We start from the raw sequence: 18,261 nt of genomic DNA on the forward strand, positions 1-18,261 counted from the left end.
TGTGTTTGCAATTTCTCACTGAGTGAGACGACGATTGTCCTGAATCAATCTGTTCACATCCTGCTAATGAAACTCTGTGGTTGGTGTCAAAGGACGTCCAACTCTTCGTTTGTCACGCAGGTCAAATGTTCCCACCTCAACATCTTTAAACTTACTCACCCAACGACGCACAGAACCCATATCAACACGATCACCATGAACTGCTTTCACTCTGATGAATCTCCTTTGGGGTGACACCTTCTGCTGTCAAGAATTCAATGACTGCACGTTGCTTAAATCACATTGATCAACCGTCTGCACAGGCTTCCATACTTTACACTGTAACAACACAACAGTTCAATGCTAAGGCTTCCCGCCAACTGGAGCTGTAGAGAAGAGGCTATGAAACAAGCCAGTACCTGACGCATACCAATGCTGCCAACTGTTGAAGAGTTACTAAGGTGGAGGGATTACTTTTCAGTCAACCCTTGTATACTGGCAGCAGACATCAGAAAGGATTTTACAGTTTACCAGAATATTTGGATTCCGGATTACAACATGTCAACACTAATGTTCACATTAAAAAGGTTTTAAATTTTGCAGCATAGAGACGAAAGTGTTTTGTGTAAATGATTAAATTAAAGTGCTAGATAAAATAGTAAGAAGAACACGGGACTTTTCTCAAAGCAATCACTTTTCTGGTACTATAGTAATAAATTTCCATAATTATCAATGTTACAATGTAAGCACTGATGATAATTAGTTAACAGCATACTTTGCTGAAGTACGCTGCAATCATCTGTTCTGGTAAATAATGTATAAGTCACTTATAGCTAAGAAAGCTCTCCTCCTCCATGACATATATATGGAACAAGATGTGAATAAATGAAATGTGGAAGTGTTACGTGTGTACCTCAAACAACACTCATTAACTTTTGAGCTCTCATGTACCATCTACAGTTTTTGCAGGAACTGGGATTCAACCAATAGTAATAGAAATGTGAATTTAAGTGGGGCCGTGTTTCATCAGAAGCATCAGGACAACAACAGTGGAAACAATGTAAAAATGTGATGGCTAGACCATCAGTACTCACATGGGAGCTTGAGGTTTGAGTACCCTTGACTACTTTAATCCAGTATCCTTTTTTTTTAATACACATTTCAAATAATGGATGAGTTTCAATTATGTTTATCTAGGACACAAGACATGTATCCTATTACACTTACATAATTTTAGTGCCCATCCGAGTAAGCATCGGAAAAAGGTAAAACACCAAAAATAACGTAACTAACCTGTTTGCGAACTCTTTTGCCTTTGCCCAGAGTTCTTGCCATGTCTTCTTGCTGCTGTTCATAATGGTGCCTGAGAAGCTTAACCCAGTATGCAGGATCAGTGTTCTCAGCTTCCTGCTTAATAATTTCTGTTGGCTCTTCCTCCTGGCAAATAGAATGTCATATTATACAATGAATATCTTACTTTTGTTTGGACAACTTTTTAGATATTGTTTAACTAAGACCAAAAAAAAAATTGAATGCAGAACTAATGAACTTTTGTAATTTTAGGCTTTACACTGATGTTTATTCTTAAATGGCAATTTTTAACATATACACACACAATTTCACATCTGAGAAAACCTGAAGCAACTATTTGGCATTTTAAACCTCAAAATACTGCATGGGCTGAAAACAGTCCTTGATTACACATTCTGCATTTACTTCACTGTTGACATTCTGCCGTTGAGCATCAAGTGTTTTGTCTTAACACAGATTATAATGTTGGTAATGTTTTCAAACCTTGTGGAAACTGCCTAACCTTTTCAAACTTACTGACAAGAAATTTTGGATCTTTCCCAGCTTTTTCCTGACACACTTCTGATACTGCAGGAAATACTTTAACTACTTATTTGAGTTATACTGTAAAACTATAGCTTATCAAACCTGTATGTTCCCAATTAAAGTTGAAATTAAGTACTATATGAATTAACTTAGCCACTCAGATCCTTCTGTCTCCCAACTCTCATTTAAATTTTAATGCTCTGTTGTTGTAATCTTTAGTTTGAAGAATTATTTGACACAGCTCTCTACATTACTCTCTTCTGTGCAAGCTTCATCATCTCTGCTAATTACTGCAATCTACATCCACTCTAACCTGCTTGCTGACTGTAGTGAAGTGATAATCTCCCTTTACAATTTTTAACCCCCCCCCCCCCCTCCTCAAATTTCCCCATTGATGCCTCAGTTGTGTCAAATTTCATTTCTTAGAGATTCGATTCATATAACTGCATTCATATCAGATCAACCATCCTAGTCTTTGGCATGATCGTTCAAACGCTTCACTTCTCCTCTGAACTGTTTACCGTCTACATTCTACGGAAAAAAATAATTATAATAATAAAAAACCTGCATAACAGGCAAATAGTTTAAGAGAAGACTACCGAACATCATTGCTGCCCAAAAACCAAAACTGACATTGTATTTTTAATCTCATTCATGAGTGTTGTCCGATTTAAACTTGCCCTCTTCGAGGGTTTCACTGTCACGGAGAAACCTCAAAGTTTTTATTTCTTCTCCAAAAACTTTAATTTCCTTTCTGAATTTCTCCTTTGTTTCCCTCACAGATTGCTCAATGTTAAGAGCAAATAAAATTGGGGACATCCTACAGTCCTGTCTTGCACCGTTCTCAACTAGTGCTTCTCTTTTAAGTCTTACAACTGCAGTCTGCTTTCTGTGTACGCTGTAGACAATCTCTTGTTCCCCAACAGTTTAGCCCTACGACCTTTACAATTTCAATGAGTGTATTCCAATCAACACAGTTAAAAGTTTTCTATAAATCTACAAATGTATGTTTACTTTTCTCCACCCTATCTTCTACGGCACTGTCTTACTGTCGATACTACTGTCCCAAATGTCTTAATAATTATGATGGAAAGTAATTTACTCCAAATGCCTTGTTGACGTGGGTCTTTCAATGATCTATTATCAAATTCTTCTCTCATTACATCTCCAATCTTATCTTCATCTGCTTCATCTTCCTTTTCCTTTATTTTGGCTTTAAGTTTTGTTCTTTAGTATAGCACTTCTACACATTCCTTTCATCATCCAGTATTCTCTTTTTTTACATAGTACTGGCTTGTCATCTGTTTCACATCCATACAGGTGCTCCTCTTTCCTTTGAAGTTGCCTTTTTTTGTCCTATCTTTGTAGTAACCACAAAGGCATATAAACATTTTGAATTTCTCTTCTAACCATGCTGGATTTCCTACTGGTAGGTTCGATCAACAGCCAAGAATTACATAGATGCTTTGTAAATTCAAATGGGAATCTCTGAAGAGAAGAGGATGTTCTTTTCATGCGTCACTATTGATAAAATTTAGGGAACTGTCTTCTGAAACTGCTGCATAATGATTCTACTGCCACCAACGTGCATTTCATGTAAGGACCACAAGCATAAGATGAAATAAATTAGGGCTGCTACGGAGGCTATAGACAGTCTTTTTTCCCCTCGCTGTATTTGCTTGTGGAAACGAAAGGGAATGACTAAGGGGAACATGGTAACTTCCACTACATCCCATATGGTGGCTTCCTGAACATGTAAGTAGATGCGGAAGTAGACCATTCCTGCTTTGACAATGTACACTTTCTGTCAATTTCATTTTTTACATCTCTATATTCTCTTTTGCCTGTTTTGTTTGCTGTATATTTGTATTTTCTTCTTTCACCAATAAAATTCAATGCTTCATGTGTACCTTATGAGTTCCTACTGGGACCTGTCTTTTGGTCAAGTTATTCATCTGCTGCATTTACTATTCCCATCTCTCAGCTCTACCCATTCATTTTCTACTGTGTTACTTTCCCATTCGTCTGTCAGAAGCTTTTCTCTTACCATTTCATAATCTACTTTAAACTACCCAGTGTCTCTAGGTCTCTTCCACCTACACGACTTCTCTCATGGTTCCTAAAAAAAAGTTTTAGCGATGATCAAACTGTACTCTGTGCGAAAGCTGCCACACATTTTCTCCTTTCAATCCTTTCCCCCAATTTATGGTTTACTATATTTCCTTCTCTTCCTATACCTACCATATAATTCCAGCCCCCTGTAAAAACTACATTTTTGTCCCACTTGGTGAACTGAATAAAGTAATTATCTCAAAATAAATAACCATATGTGCCTACAGTAGTGTGAGGGATCTCTGTACCTTGGTTTTGCTAAAAGCGCTCACCGTGCTATTCATAATAGTTTTAGGCACTGCATCGAATCTGAACAGTAGAAGACTTCCCCCTCCCTATGCAAAAATACCAGGCAGTAAATCAATACCACCCAGGACATAAGTATCAACATCCACACAGAAAACTATCCCTGGGTACAAATCTGAAAACATTTCGAACTGTTCCACTTCTCGATGTTTCCTCTACATGGTGAGAGATCAGCATTTATATTTACAATTTTTTTATTTTATTTTCTTCAGATCTTAAAAATTATTTCCTTGACTTTCAAAAACATTAACGGAGAAATATGTGAGTATGTGCATTTATGTATTTCAAGTGAATGCTTTTTAATGATGGTGATCTCTACAAATGCGTTAAATCGACAATGCTTGTTGAAAGTTATCACATTAAAACATATGACAATCACTTTTTGAGAAGTCAGCAGCCATCAAAAGAAGGTTAATATCAGGAAAAAATTCACAATATCCTACACTGGGACTTGGAAAACCGAAGGGTACAGCAGTTATTGTGTAAAATGTAAGTACTGAAATCTAAAAGAGCTTGGGTTGTACCACTTACCTCCTCACCCTCCTTCGTGACATAACTTGCAACTTTGAAAGAAGACAAGTATTCATTCGCCCAGTTTTCTTTTTGTTCAATACCTTCTTTGGAACGATCCAGCAATTCATCTATGGCTTTATCATCATAGTGAATTGCCTCATCTTCTTTACCCTATAAAAGGACAGGCACTTAGCAATAGAAAATAAAAATTTAACACAAAGGAGATTAATAAACTGGCAAATTAAATTCTAAGTACAATACAATGGCCTAACAATAATTTTATGTACATAGTTCACAAATTTGGCAACTGACAGTAACTCGTTAACGGAGCCTCCCACAAAATTTTTATGGAAGTATCAATAGCATTTTTATTCCTTCCCTCACCACTAACTCACTAAATAATAATAATAATAATAATAATAATAATAATAATGAGGCTGAAGCAAGTGAGTGCACTTCCCCCATTACTTTTAACTGCCATTATAAATGACATGATGGCAGGAGTGTCAGCATAAATAGTGATGAAAATAAGAAATAAATGGTGTTTCCAGATGATTTAATCATATGGGGAAACAGAGAGGAAGAGGTACAAGAAAGGCTACATGTATGGGAGTAAATGGTGGGATAGTATGGATTGATATTCAATGCAAAGTAATGTGAAGCGATGGTGACAATGAGGAATAAGATGAGTCACAATGGATGTATTAGAGGGCATGTACTAAAGAAAGTGGCTCTGAAATACCTGGGGAGTATAGCAGAAGACAGCAGGAAAAACCACAAGAAGATTAGAGGAATCCATGGATTTACCTTCCCCTTTCACTAGAGTATAAAAAGCTAGGTACGAAGCCACAAACAAGCAGCTGTTATACGTAAAATATTATGCTCCTGTACTTATGCACGAGTCAGAAACGTAGGTAATGTAGGAAGAGCACGTGAACACGATAAAACTTTAAAGAAAATTTCAAAATAAGCAGGGCAGAATTTACTAGAATGGATAGAGTAAGAAATGACACAGTGAGCGAAATAGTGAAAGAAGCCCAGGGAAGAGACCATACAAAAACAAGTCCAAGGTGGTATAGATATTTTGAAAGAATGGTAAACGAATTACAATAGGAGGCAAGAGATTGAGAGGAGGAGCGAGAAACAGAGGTATTGCTGGAGTGAAGAAAATGTGTGAAGGAGAGATAAGACCACAGAGTGGAGAAAGAAACATGGTGGAAGAACAGAAAAATATGGCGACACGTGTTCCAAACAGACCCAGTCAGGGACTAGAAACTGGAGGAGGAGGAGGAGGAGGAGGAGATCATCATCGGCACCATCAAAATCTTAACTATTCTTATAATAACAAGGAAGCAAGTTAAAAAAATTTAATCTAATGCAAACTACCAATAAGCACTTTTCTTATCTTTTTTATGAAGATTTGTTTGTGAACGATTACCGCAGATAAAAGTAAGTCAATTTTAAGTTTTTCTCCCTCACCAGCAAAGCTTTTTGTGCTAACATGTTTATGGCCTTGTGAATCCTCTTTAATATTTATCAAATGAAAGAATATTGGTGAAAGGAATATTACCTCTTCTTCCTTAAACAATTCCTCAGTTCCAAATCTGAGGATATCATCAAGTTCTTGCTTAGAGAATGTTGCTCCACGTCCACCCATTCCTGGTCTTACAACCAAGTGAGTTAACATCATCTTCCGCTTTGCTACTTGGGTAACACGTTCTTCTACAGAGTTACGTGTAACAAATCGATATATCATCACCTGAAAGAAATAACTTCAATGCTACAATGGAAATCTTTTGACTCACCTTTATTACACACAAAAAAATAATTTGGTGATGAAGTAAACAAGAACACTATAGTTACAATACCTTGTTAGCCTGTCCAATACGATGAGCTCGAGAGAATGCCTGAATATCATTATGTGGATTCCAATCTGAATCGTAGATAATAACGGTGTCAGCTGTTGCTAAGTTTATTCCAAGCCCACCAGCCCTGAAAGACAGTTGGCCATTTTACAACAATCTAGAAGTCATATGCAAACAGCTGTCGAGTCAATTAAGTCAATTAATTTAATAACCTGTTTACACAAAATGAATTACCAGTATCAGCAAATTTTTTTTGTGGGGGTGGGGGATGGGTGTGGCTGCCTGTGAACATGATAAAATGAACAGTGCAGACAACATCTGAAACTGCGTGTCACATGAAGAACTTTGATGACTGTGAGTTACCACCAGCACCAGCAACATTTGCACCAGTGCTGCCGCTGAAACTCTTCTACATAATGACTTGTGAAACTAACAAATTTTCATAAACACAGATGATATAGTGCAATAGTTATGCTCTTATCCACCAAGAAAGAAATAAAAATATCCCTATGAATTAACAAACAAGAAGCATGGGTTCCACAGAGCAGCAATTTATTTCATTATCATGAGATTTATTCTCAATGAATGTACTTCATACTACTAGGTTTTTTGCTGCAAGTTTCCGTAAAACTGTTCAAAGTTGTCTCATGGGGCTTGGGACTTTATCATCACGGTCTTGCACTTCAAGTGACACTAACTAGTTTTTATGCCTCCTCATTACCTACAGTGTTGCTATGTGACTTCAGTCATATGATTAATGTTTTATTTCCATTAATGTCCAGTCTCCTGGTAACTCTGGAAACATTCAACGTAGAAGGGTTATTACAATTGAATTTTTTACAATTGAATTTTATCTTTTTAGTAGAAAAAAAGGCTGACAAAGTCTGACATCATTACAATATCATATCCTGACATTTCCTCAAGATTGTTACAAGTTTTGCTGTCATTGCTGTGGCCAGTGTAATTTGTACAATACATATTATATTTTTGTTGCATCCATGTAAGCACTTCTGGTTACTTCATCAAATTCTGAGGTGTAACTGCATAAATCTCACTGTTGCGCAGCTGCTTGCAAGCTTATAACAGACACTTCTGTAGTCAGTGACAGCTGCCACTATCATTTTCACATTCACAAATAAATTAAACCAAATATCACTGCCTATTATAGTTGGTGACTGAGGCTTTGATGAGGTGGTTTATTTCAATATATTCATGGGTTATTGATGGAAGTTACTTCTAAACCCAGTAGCAGGTTGTTGGGCACTGTATAGGTATGCAATCTGAACTGCTTGACTGAGGCAACTATTAATCAAATGGACATATTTGATTTGAAATTTATTTGATAGGTATCTGAGGCATAAAGAAAACTGTAATTCAAATTCTTCCAGCAAAGGGGATTGATAAGTGCCTACTTCATCATTCCAACACATACCTAACACTTTATATTTCAGCAAAGGGGATTGATAAGTGCCTACTTCATCATTCCAACACATACCTAACACTTTACATACAGTAGTTTATCAATTTGTTCAATTAGCATTTTTGATGTCGATCCTTAGCATTCACAGCCACATTCGAAGTATGATTCAACCACCGTTCTGTACATCAAATCCGTGATACACAGTCAATCTTCATTTCAACATGGCTCATATTCAGCCAGCATTGGATTCTTTAGTTTATAATGTCGTAATTGATAGTTCTGGTGGTAATGGAAAAATTATCTTCATTCTCACTCCTCCATGTACTAATGCTACACCCTGTTTAAGTCTTTGATCCTAATATTGCAATCATGCTTTGCACTATGGTTTTTCAAAAATACGGAAGATTAGGGATTTAATGTGCAGCCAACAAAAATGTCATTAAACACAGTTCATGCCTGGAACAGACAAGGAAGGAAGGAAAGAAGGAATTCGCTGCAAGTGATTTAGGTAAACCACAAAAAATCTGCATCATTTTCCTGATCTGTATTTGAACCTTGCCGCTACTGAATGTGAGAGCGGTGTTTAAAAACTATACCACCTCACGAACTTTGAGAAGAGAGAAATACTGGTCTCTTAACAACACAAATTTATTGTTTTCTTTGCTGCTGTCCAGTTTGTTCAAAGAAATTCCTGTATAACTGTCAATATAATTACCAAAAAATGGTTCAGAACCTCATTAGTGAAATAAAATAGGCAAAATTTGTTCCACATAAAATCGCCTCCAGCAATAACTCTGAATACTGCATATGTAGCTAAACTAAGGCACTACATTAAGCCTAGAGTGTGGGTTTTCCTATTAGTTGTGATCCACTAGTAGTCCCAAAAATGAACACAGTGTACTTTTGGTATTTGAATGCTTGAATATACTATTGCTACAGACTCTGCAGTTCAATGAAAAATCACTAAATTAAACAAACTGAGTTTTGAAAAATCTGATCATCTACTGATATTTTCAATCATTTCATTAGTTGTATTTGCAGTAACAAGACAAACTATTTGTGACAGTCCACCAGAACCTAACACAACATTACGAAAATTTGAGTGGTTCAGAACGGACATTACTCTCTTTACCACTCTAGCATAGTATAATAAGAACTTAACATTTCTCCTTAATTCTGATGTCTTGCACAACACTGCAATGCATTACAAGTTACCCATACCCTACAAACCAAAAATGCAATCACCTTTTCTATTCACTGCAACAGTCTTCACAGAAAGGATTTCTACCACTTCCTTTCACTTGTGCCAGTCATTAAAGGCATCCCATTGTCTGGTTTATACACAGCTCAGAAACTACAAGTAGTATCAGAGAGACAATCCTGTCCTACTCCCAAATTTTCATGATGATCTCAACACATGCCAAATGAAAGAAAAGGAAGATGAAAATTCAATGCCCCACTGACATTGGGGGCATTATATAATTGAGAATAAGCTCAGTTGGATATTTAAGCCTCAATGCATCTAACAGAGTTTCCAGTGTTTTAATGACAATATTATTTTACACAGTGAGATATGTTCACTGAAGTTCCTCTCACCCTTCATTTTCCAGCAAGTAAAAGTTCCACTTGTTTTGTTTCACTCATTTGATGTCTCAACTGGCAAAGCTCTCCAGTAATCTACCTCCGAGTTGTTGGGCCAAAAAGCTTTTATGCTTTGTGCAAACCCTTCAATGTCTTCTTTGGAGATCAATGTAACAATTAAAAAATAAAAACAATCCTGCAGTAAAGATAGAATTACACAAAACCTTTATCTGCATGCATACACAACTGCAGATTCTAAGAGATCCCAGACAAACACACATTTAATGTAAGATTTGCAATACAAGGTGACTGTTCTATCAGTACACAAAGGACTGTCACAGGTGGAAGCTACATCAAGTTCCAGAAACGTACTTAGATCAACAGTAGAGGGGCATTTTGACACATATTCAGGGAGCAATCGCTCCAGATGACGAAGCTTGTAACCATTTATCTACCGCCTATCATCATACACACGAAAATATGTTTCTGTACTTCACTGCTTCTTGTTCAATGTATAGTTGTTAATTATGTGGCCAGGGCCAGAATGTGGATAGCAATAAGCAGTGTTATGTGGAATGCACATTGTCAAGTTTAGTGTCACCTGTAAAGCAAGTACAGCTGTTTTTAAGTTCCCGTATTTTACGTCCATTTCTGTTGGTCCCAACGGAAGTCCTATTCTCTCAATACAATGCTTTCCTATCGTTAATAGTGCCGCGTTACAAAATTCCCCACAATTTACATTTTCTTTGACATTATCAGAATCCTTAACATTGAGTTTTATATAGATTTCTGCAAAAACTGCATTGTATTCCTGCTCAAGGTCAGCCTTTGTACAAAGCAGGAAACACGGACTACACAAAGTTACTGATCATGTACTGTAGCATTAATACGGTAAGAAAGATTTTCACTGTTGGGTCACAGCCACCTGAATTATACGTTTGCAGTGTTTGGATGGTCTTAGTGACTCAAGTAGCAACCTTCCCTCTGCTCACTGCATTGTATTACAACAGTCTTAATTTAATTTCACATTTGTTTATGCAAATATACACTGCCTTTGAAGATAGCTGTCTCTTAATGGGCTTTCCGAATCATCGTTACTTCCCTGTGAAATACGCTAATCCGTATTAGGCATGCAGCCTTAGGTTGGTACAACAGTATGTCAGACGTAAACATTCCTACGAAAGATGTTAGGTAACATGACAATTTCTGCTCTCTTTCTCACCCTGAAGCAAGTGACCCTGTTGGCAACAAGCTGTAGATTTTGTGCTTATTGTTCTCTGTTTATGGAGACTGCAAACTTAAGTGTTTTAACCAATACCATGTAACATGTTTTATTTATCATAATTTTATGATTCTCAGTAGTAAGTCTCACATTAGAACATGGGTATCTTTTTAAAGTGGTTTCAGGAAAGACTTTTGCTTCCATATTTTATTTTCATGATTGGACTTTATCAAACCAAAGAGGGAAACCCATGCACTTGTTTGTGTGTCAGCACTCTGCCACTGCCACTGTGATTATCACAAAGGCAGTGGCTGAGTGCTAACACACACCAACATGTATTTCCTTCTTATTCTGATCATGTCCAATAGTGTAAATAAAATATGGAAGGAAAAGTCTTTCATGGAACAACATTAAAAAAACGTTCATGTTCAAATGTGAGACTTCTTATTGAAAATCATAATAAAATTACAGTAAATAAAAATTGTAATGCAATATTGGTTAAAATACTACAGCTGGCAGTATTTGTAAAAGACAATAGGCACAAAATCTACAGCCTGTTGTGTGTGCCATTTTAGGCTTTCCTGCATTTTACACTTTTTTGGGTCAGTCTGTTGAAATGCGTAAAAAGGGATTTTTACCATAGTTTTCTTGGATGCAATATGATCTTTCAATATTTCTGTTGCATTGTTTGAAAAACTTCATTAGCAATTTTTTCACGATTCCATATTTACTGGCCAATACTACAGTAAAAATCTTACCTGGTTGACAGCAAAAATACGAACTGCTGAGCTCCTGGAGCATTGAACCTATCAATGGCCTCTTGCCTTACTGAGCCAGTAATGTTACCATCAATACGTTCATATTTATATCCTTCACCTTCCAAATAGTCTTCTAGTATGTCCAGCATTTTCGTCATTTGTGAGAAGATGAGGACTCTGCAACAATAAAGCATATCACTTGAAGAACACTCAAAGAGAAAAATAAATACAATATAGATTTCTGCACATTAGGTGCTCAAAATTTACAAGCTGCTGGTTAATCAATATACCAATGGTATTTTGCACAGAGTTGGTACTACTTTACATAAGATCAGATTGTAATAATCTGAGTGAAAGTCAGTCACCTGTGACCCTGTTCCTTAAGCTTACGCAGCATTGTTGACAGCAATACTAGCTTCCCTGAAGCTTTGATGAGTGCTGATGTTTCATATGTGCCACTAAGAGTAGTTGGCGCTTCCTGTGCTGCTGCAGGGAAAAGGTAAGGGTGATTGCAGCACTTCTTCAGATCCATCATAATGTTCAGCAAAGAAACCTATAAATTCAGATTACTTTCATCACAAAAGAGTATCTATCCTCCTTAATAATTAAAATGATACCCGATCACAGGTAAAAAAGAAGTGTGTGTGTGTGTGTGTGTGTGTGTGTGTGTGTGTGTGTGTGTGTGTGTGTGTGTGTGTGCGCGTGCGCGCTCGTGCGCATTCGCACCATATAACTAGCTTTACAAACAAATGTAGACGTAAGTAAATAAAATGGGGTATATGCTGCAAAAGAAAGAGACACTGAGAAAGCTCTACAGATTTCTAGTTCTATAATCCTTCATTTTGATAGTTCTAAACCACTGAAATTTCAGCACCACCATAAGTAAACTAAGACCAAATTACATTTTTCTCCTGAACTTAGGAGGTTTCAATTACACTGTTTTGTCATGCACTACAAAGTTGACAGTCGTAAGATTTTCCAACATACAAATGCACGTTACCTGGGCAATTAGGGTAAGCTAAACATTGGATGGTCACCACTCAACTTTGAATTTTGTATCTGATGAACTATGCTGGTACAATTCAGGTAAGTGTGCTAAAAAGGAAGGGTGAAGGAAACGGAGGGGATGGAATGCTGAATCATGATATTTCTGCAGCACAGTGTAACATTATATGCAAGCAAATTAGGTGACACGTATTTATTTGGCTGTGTTATACAACTAGATTTCGGGATTTTTACTTTCCTCACTGTGTTCAACGATGACCTAATGGTGGCTTTTTTAAATTTAATACCTAACAACAAAAGGGCACATTTTTCGCTGAAGAAGCCGAATTACTCTTCTGGTATCTTACTGTTTGCTTTCAGGCCACTGCCAACCTTAGCAAACAGATAACGCTGTATTTAATATACTTAGCATGTCAATAAATAGGACTAATAGGACTATTTCAAATAACATCATTAGGATAATCTTAACTTCTGTTTTTGAGACATGCACAAGACAATATGCTGCCTGTATGTTTAGGTTAGTGACAATCAGCATTTTTACAATATTGGTCAATTTTATTCAGCTTTCACTGATTCAGATATCATAATGGCCATTTAGCTGAGCATTAACTTAAAGAGCAAGTGTGCAGTATATTCTCATAATGTAACAATCAGAATAACTGCCACATAATAAATCTTATGAGTGACTGACCAACTGCTTGAGGTACTCCCAAATTTTACAGTCCGTGTAACTCCCTCGGAGTAATTATAGCACGATTCTACGAAGGTGGTCAGTAATATAAAGAATCAGTTTTCATTACTCTAAAAACCTCAAAGGAAAAAAAGAATTATCTTATTTGGGAAAGTTTTACAACATAGTATCAAATTAAGATGGCAGATTTTTATGTCTGTGGGATTTCCAGGACAGTGCAAATAACATGTGCTCTTAAATTACTCCGTGCCCTTACTCTGTTAGGTATACATGAAGAAATTGCTCAAGGTGAAAAACATTGGATTGTATTTCAACAGCTGGTCACTAAATCAATGAATCAACATGTGGCATGAAGAAAGCAATTGTCACCACTTGATGATCAACACTATCATTGGGGCATCACTAAAAGTATGAGTAAAATACATGTAGGTAACTAACTAACTTTATTCTCAATCTACGTCACTTGCGAATTACAGAGGTGACTTTGATTAAATCAAGAATGAAGTTCAGCACCTTGGGAAATCAAGACTGACACACACAGAAAGGTAGTTATTTAACAAGGGTGCTTAGCAAAAACGAAAAAGTTGTTAAAAAACTAGAACAAGGTAATTATTGAAGAGAAGAAGAGTGTTTGAAGGAAATGGTAATAATGATTAAAAAAAAAGTGGCGAATCCTACAAAACTACTTGGAAATGCCTTTAAAGGGATACGAGAAGCTAGATGATGATTTGGCAATGGAAGCACATGAAAACAGCAAGCGTATGAAAACAGCAAGCCATACTTTTGTTGAGTAGACATCACATTTCATCAGTTAAGACAACAGGCAGCAAAAATGAAAACAAATTACTGGCATTCAAAGATTTCTTACAGTATTTTTATAGTTTAAGAGCTAAATCAAAAAAATGATAATGAACGTAAATACGTTCTAGAAGCAATGCCAATGCCTTATAAAAATTCATTAGAGGTATGAAGAAGCAGAAGGCACTGGGACATGACAGTATACCAATAGAAATGAGTGAACTGAAGGGAAAGAAATAAAAAAGAAACTTGCAAAATTATTTGCATGTAAATGAAAAAATCTGTTTTTCAATAATAAGCTAGTACAAAATGATACTTTAGCACACCCATTAAGTATGAGAGCAACAAAAATCCCCAGTACATACATTTGTAGAGATAGTGTAACTTTTTATTGGTTCTTTGAGTTACACAATTTAGGACTGAAAAAAGCGAGGTGTGCAGGAAAGCAGTTAATGAGAATATACTACAAACACTCTCGATTATTAATGTGCAGATTGTCCAGTTTGTACGTCATTCATGCATTTAAAAGAAATGTACAATATTTTCCTGTAGCGATAAACAACCCACCACCTGACAATAAGGGCCATTTCCATTGCTATCTGCTAACCTGTTCCGTGTAAATCAAAAACAAACTCAGTTTTCTGATGTTAATTGGCATGTAAGAGTCAATGAACCAAGTTAAAAGAAATCTGAAAAAGAGATGACAGAGAGAAAAAATAAGGATGTTTACATTAAAAACAAACATTAGAATTGACTGAAATTGCAGATTATGGTATTGGAATGCAGATTGTTGGGACACTAAAAAGAATAAGTAGAAAATACAGGATTCTGTCAGAAAATGCAATTCTAGTTCTGGACCATCTGCACAAAAAACCAGGAAGAGATCTTCATCTGATGAATTTGATGCTACTCTTTTGCAATGTTTTACCCAAAAACGACCATAAGATGCCATTGTTTCAGGAGCGATGTGCGCCAAAAAAGGCAATTCTTTCCACAAAGCTCTACAGTTCAAAGGATAATTTAATGCCTCATCTGGGTGGCTAACCAGAGTCAAACAATGTCAGGGGATTCGCAGAATTACTGTGCAAGGAGAGTGGTTTAGTTCAAATGTCATAGCAGAGTTCCAGAAATTTGTGGTAGAAGAGAATTACACCCAAGATGATTTATAACACAGATGCAAGTGGCCTGTATTGGAAACTTCTACCAACCAGTATCGCTCTTTTTAAGAGTGAAGTTTGTGCTCCTGGATATAACTTGTCTGAAGGACACACTACAATTTTGTGCACTGCTAATGCTTCTGGGAACCACAAAATGAAACTACTAGTGATTGGGAAATCAAAGAAATCTCCAAACATTCAAGGGCAATGCAGCTAAGGATCTCCCTGTGCATTATTACGACAAAAAGGAACGTGGATGGATACTGAAATTTTTAAAAACTGGCTCCACGCACATTTTGTAACAGAAGTTCAGCAATTTTTAGCAGGGAAAGGATTGCCACAAAGGGCCGCTCTATTGCTGAATAATATCCCTTTACATCCCCATGAGAGGATTCTCGTATCAGATGATGGTCTCATCACAACTAAGTTTTTACCTCCTAACATGACTGGCACAATACAGCCAACAGACAAAGGCATAATTGCATTGGTAAAACAGCATTACTGGGCTGGTCTACTGAGAATGCTGATGGAGGAAAGGATGATTTGGTGGTGGTCTGGAAGCAGCTGACAGTTCTGAATGCCACAATCAGAATTTCTGATGCCTAGCACAAACTCAAGGCACATCACTAGTTTAATCATGGAGGAAAATTCTGCCAGATACAGGAGAAAGTGATTTTCAAGGTTTCAGTAACGAAGAAATTACTAGTGCACAAACAATGAATCTGGCTAAGGGTTGAGAGGGAGAGGGAGGGGGGAGAGGGAGGGGGGAGAGGGAGGGGGGAGAGGGAGGGGGGAGAGGGAGGGGGGAGAGGGAGGGGGGAGAGGGAGGGGGGAGAGGGAGGGGGGAGAGGGAGGGGGGAGAGGGAGGGGGAGAGGGAGGGGGGAGAGGGAGGGGGAGAGGGAGGGGGAGAGGGAGGGGGAGAGGGAGAGGGAGGGGGAGAGGGAGGGGGAGAGGGAGGGGGAGAGGGAGGGGGAGAGGGAGGGGGAGAGGGAGGGGGAGAGGGAGGGGGAGAGGGAGGGGGAGAGGGAGGGGGAGAGGGAGGGGGAGAGGGAGGGGGAGAGGGAGGGGGAGAGGGAGGGGGAGAGGGAGGGGGAGAGGGAGGGGGAGAGGGAGGGGGAGAGGGAGGGGGAGAGGGAGGGGGAGAGGGAGGGGGAGAGGGAGGGGGAGAGGGAGGGGGAGAGGGAGGGGGAGAGGGAGGGGGAGAGGGAGGGGGAGAGGGAGGGGGAGGCAGTGAATGTTGAAGTGGGGATGAAAAAGAGTTCAAAATACATTGATTTTTTTTCTTCATTTTCTGTGTACCTTCTTTCCTACATTACCCTGAATAATTAGCAGTAAACAGTATTTTACTCTAAATTGTTCAGCAGTATAATCTGTTTCTCTTCTGAAGTTACTAGCTGGAGAACATCTACAAGCACAATCTTACTGGTAAACACAGGAAAATCAGTGGAGCAAAAAATGGCTGTGCGCTGATATCTCAGAACTTTCTTCTCTATTCCAGAATTAGTAGACTTGGTTAAACATGATAAAACAAAATGCCGTCAATAAATATATCTGGTAGCAATGAAAACCTCTTACCTCCATTTTGTTAAATTTTGCAGGTGAAGCAAAAACGGTTTCTCACAAAAGTAATGTGGAAAGTTGCTACATGTGTAACTGTATAGCAGAAACCTAGTTATTGACTGATTAGAGAAATCCATGCACTTTCAACTCTGATTTCAGAGTTACTGGTTACTGCAATTATGAGTTTTCAGAGACAGATGGAGTTACAATGTTTTCATTACCTACCATCTATATAGTTCCTTTCCCCTCAAATTATAACAGAACAGCCACAAACTTGTCCATGATTAATATCTGCTTCAGTTGAAATGATGTGTTTTATTAGGCATGGTTGATTTCTACTATTACTTTATTAGGAAGCAGAAAGATTAGGCTCCAAGATGTTAGTTACATTCGTAGCAGACACTGCAGTTTCAATACACTAACTTTGTGATTGACATACTGAACGGTGGGAGGCAGTGTTGCCAGTGGCAACCAGCCTTGCTAGACACATCTCAGCATGTGCCTACGAAACAGTAATACAGTGAGCACGCGGTGCTGGAGAACTATATACTATTGGCTGGCCACTGACCCCTACCACTTGACTCTCTGAAATATCAGCCACAAAGTTCTTTAATCAGAGTACAATTTAGTACACTTCAGTTACAATTAATACATTTTATTTTATGAGTTTGTTTTTATGTCCTTTGTTTTGATTTGAATGTTCTATAGCACATTGACTGTCCTGCCCTTCTCCAAATGAACATTGTATTTTAATCCTTATACACAGAGGGTACAAAGAAGCAAGCCCACACATCAGGAAGAGGGTGCCATATCCTTGTGTATGGAAGCGACACAGCTTTTAAGAGGAATGATAGAGTGCCACACTACAAGTCAGGGATCTGACATTTGATAGGAGAGAGAAACAACTTAAGGGGGGTACAAAATGAAATATAGATGCAGCCAGCGACTACTTCAGTACGAAACCAATTAAGACCTTACACACATTCCAACAAAAAAAATCGAAAAACTAAGGACTTTTAGTACTTTTAATGATGTTATACAGGACCAATTCATTGATAACTACAAACACATATGATGAGAACTGCAAGTCAAAGTGAAAAAATGTACGCTCTTTGACCTAATTCTTGATAGAGATTACTGGACAATATGGATGAACTAAAAACTATAATTCCTCAACATCTAACATTGCCCAAAAATGAAGAGAAATGCCGAGAAAGTCATGGGGCCTGCAAGCCAATACACATATGCCAGTCAGGTAGCAGTAGCCAACTGAGACAGATCCGGCAACAGGCAAGTAACCATATTTGTCATTTACAAGTTCCTATGCAGGAGCAAATCTTATCATCTGTGTGCTTTAATAGTTCAGTTTCTTGAGTTTATGCATGTAAATTTAATATCTAATACCCACAGTTGTCGCATTTTTCGTTTGCGAGGGAAATTAAACCGATTTTGTGATA

General features: G+C 37.7%; 1 protein-coding gene across 8 annotated transcripts in view; it reads right to left on the bottom strand.

Annotated features, from left to right (window-relative positions):
* Positions 1–18,261, bottom strand: part of LOC126353943 (chromodomain-helicase-DNA-binding protein Mi-2 homolog) — a 357,465-nt gene that overhangs the window by 45,629 nt on the left and 293,575 nt on the right. For all 8 annotated transcript variants that reach the window (XR_007565244.1, XR_007565245.1, XR_007565243.1 and 5 more), the window contains exons 20-25: positions 11,958–12,145; positions 11,593–11,769; positions 6,615–6,738; positions 6,317–6,505; positions 4,765–4,917; positions 1,273–1,416 (exon numbers count right to left, since the gene is read on the bottom strand). Coding sequence is in view for 5 of the 8 variants with exons in the window: in XM_050003229.1 (XP_049859186.1) it covers positions 1,273–1,416; positions 4,765–4,917; positions 6,317–6,505; positions 6,615–6,738; positions 11,593–11,769; positions 11,958–12,145 (975 nt within the window). In the remaining 3 variants the exon portion in view is untranslated. The remainder of the gene's footprint in view (positions 1–1,272; positions 1,417–4,764; positions 4,918–6,316; positions 6,506–6,614; positions 6,739–11,592; positions 11,770–11,957; positions 12,146–18,261) is intronic.

Source organism: Schistocerca gregaria, chromosome 3, assembly GCF_023897955.1.
Source record: "Schistocerca gregaria isolate iqSchGreg1 chromosome 3, iqSchGreg1.2, whole genome shotgun sequence".
NCBI lineage: Eukaryota > Metazoa > Arthropoda > Insecta > Orthoptera > Acrididae > Schistocerca > Schistocerca gregaria.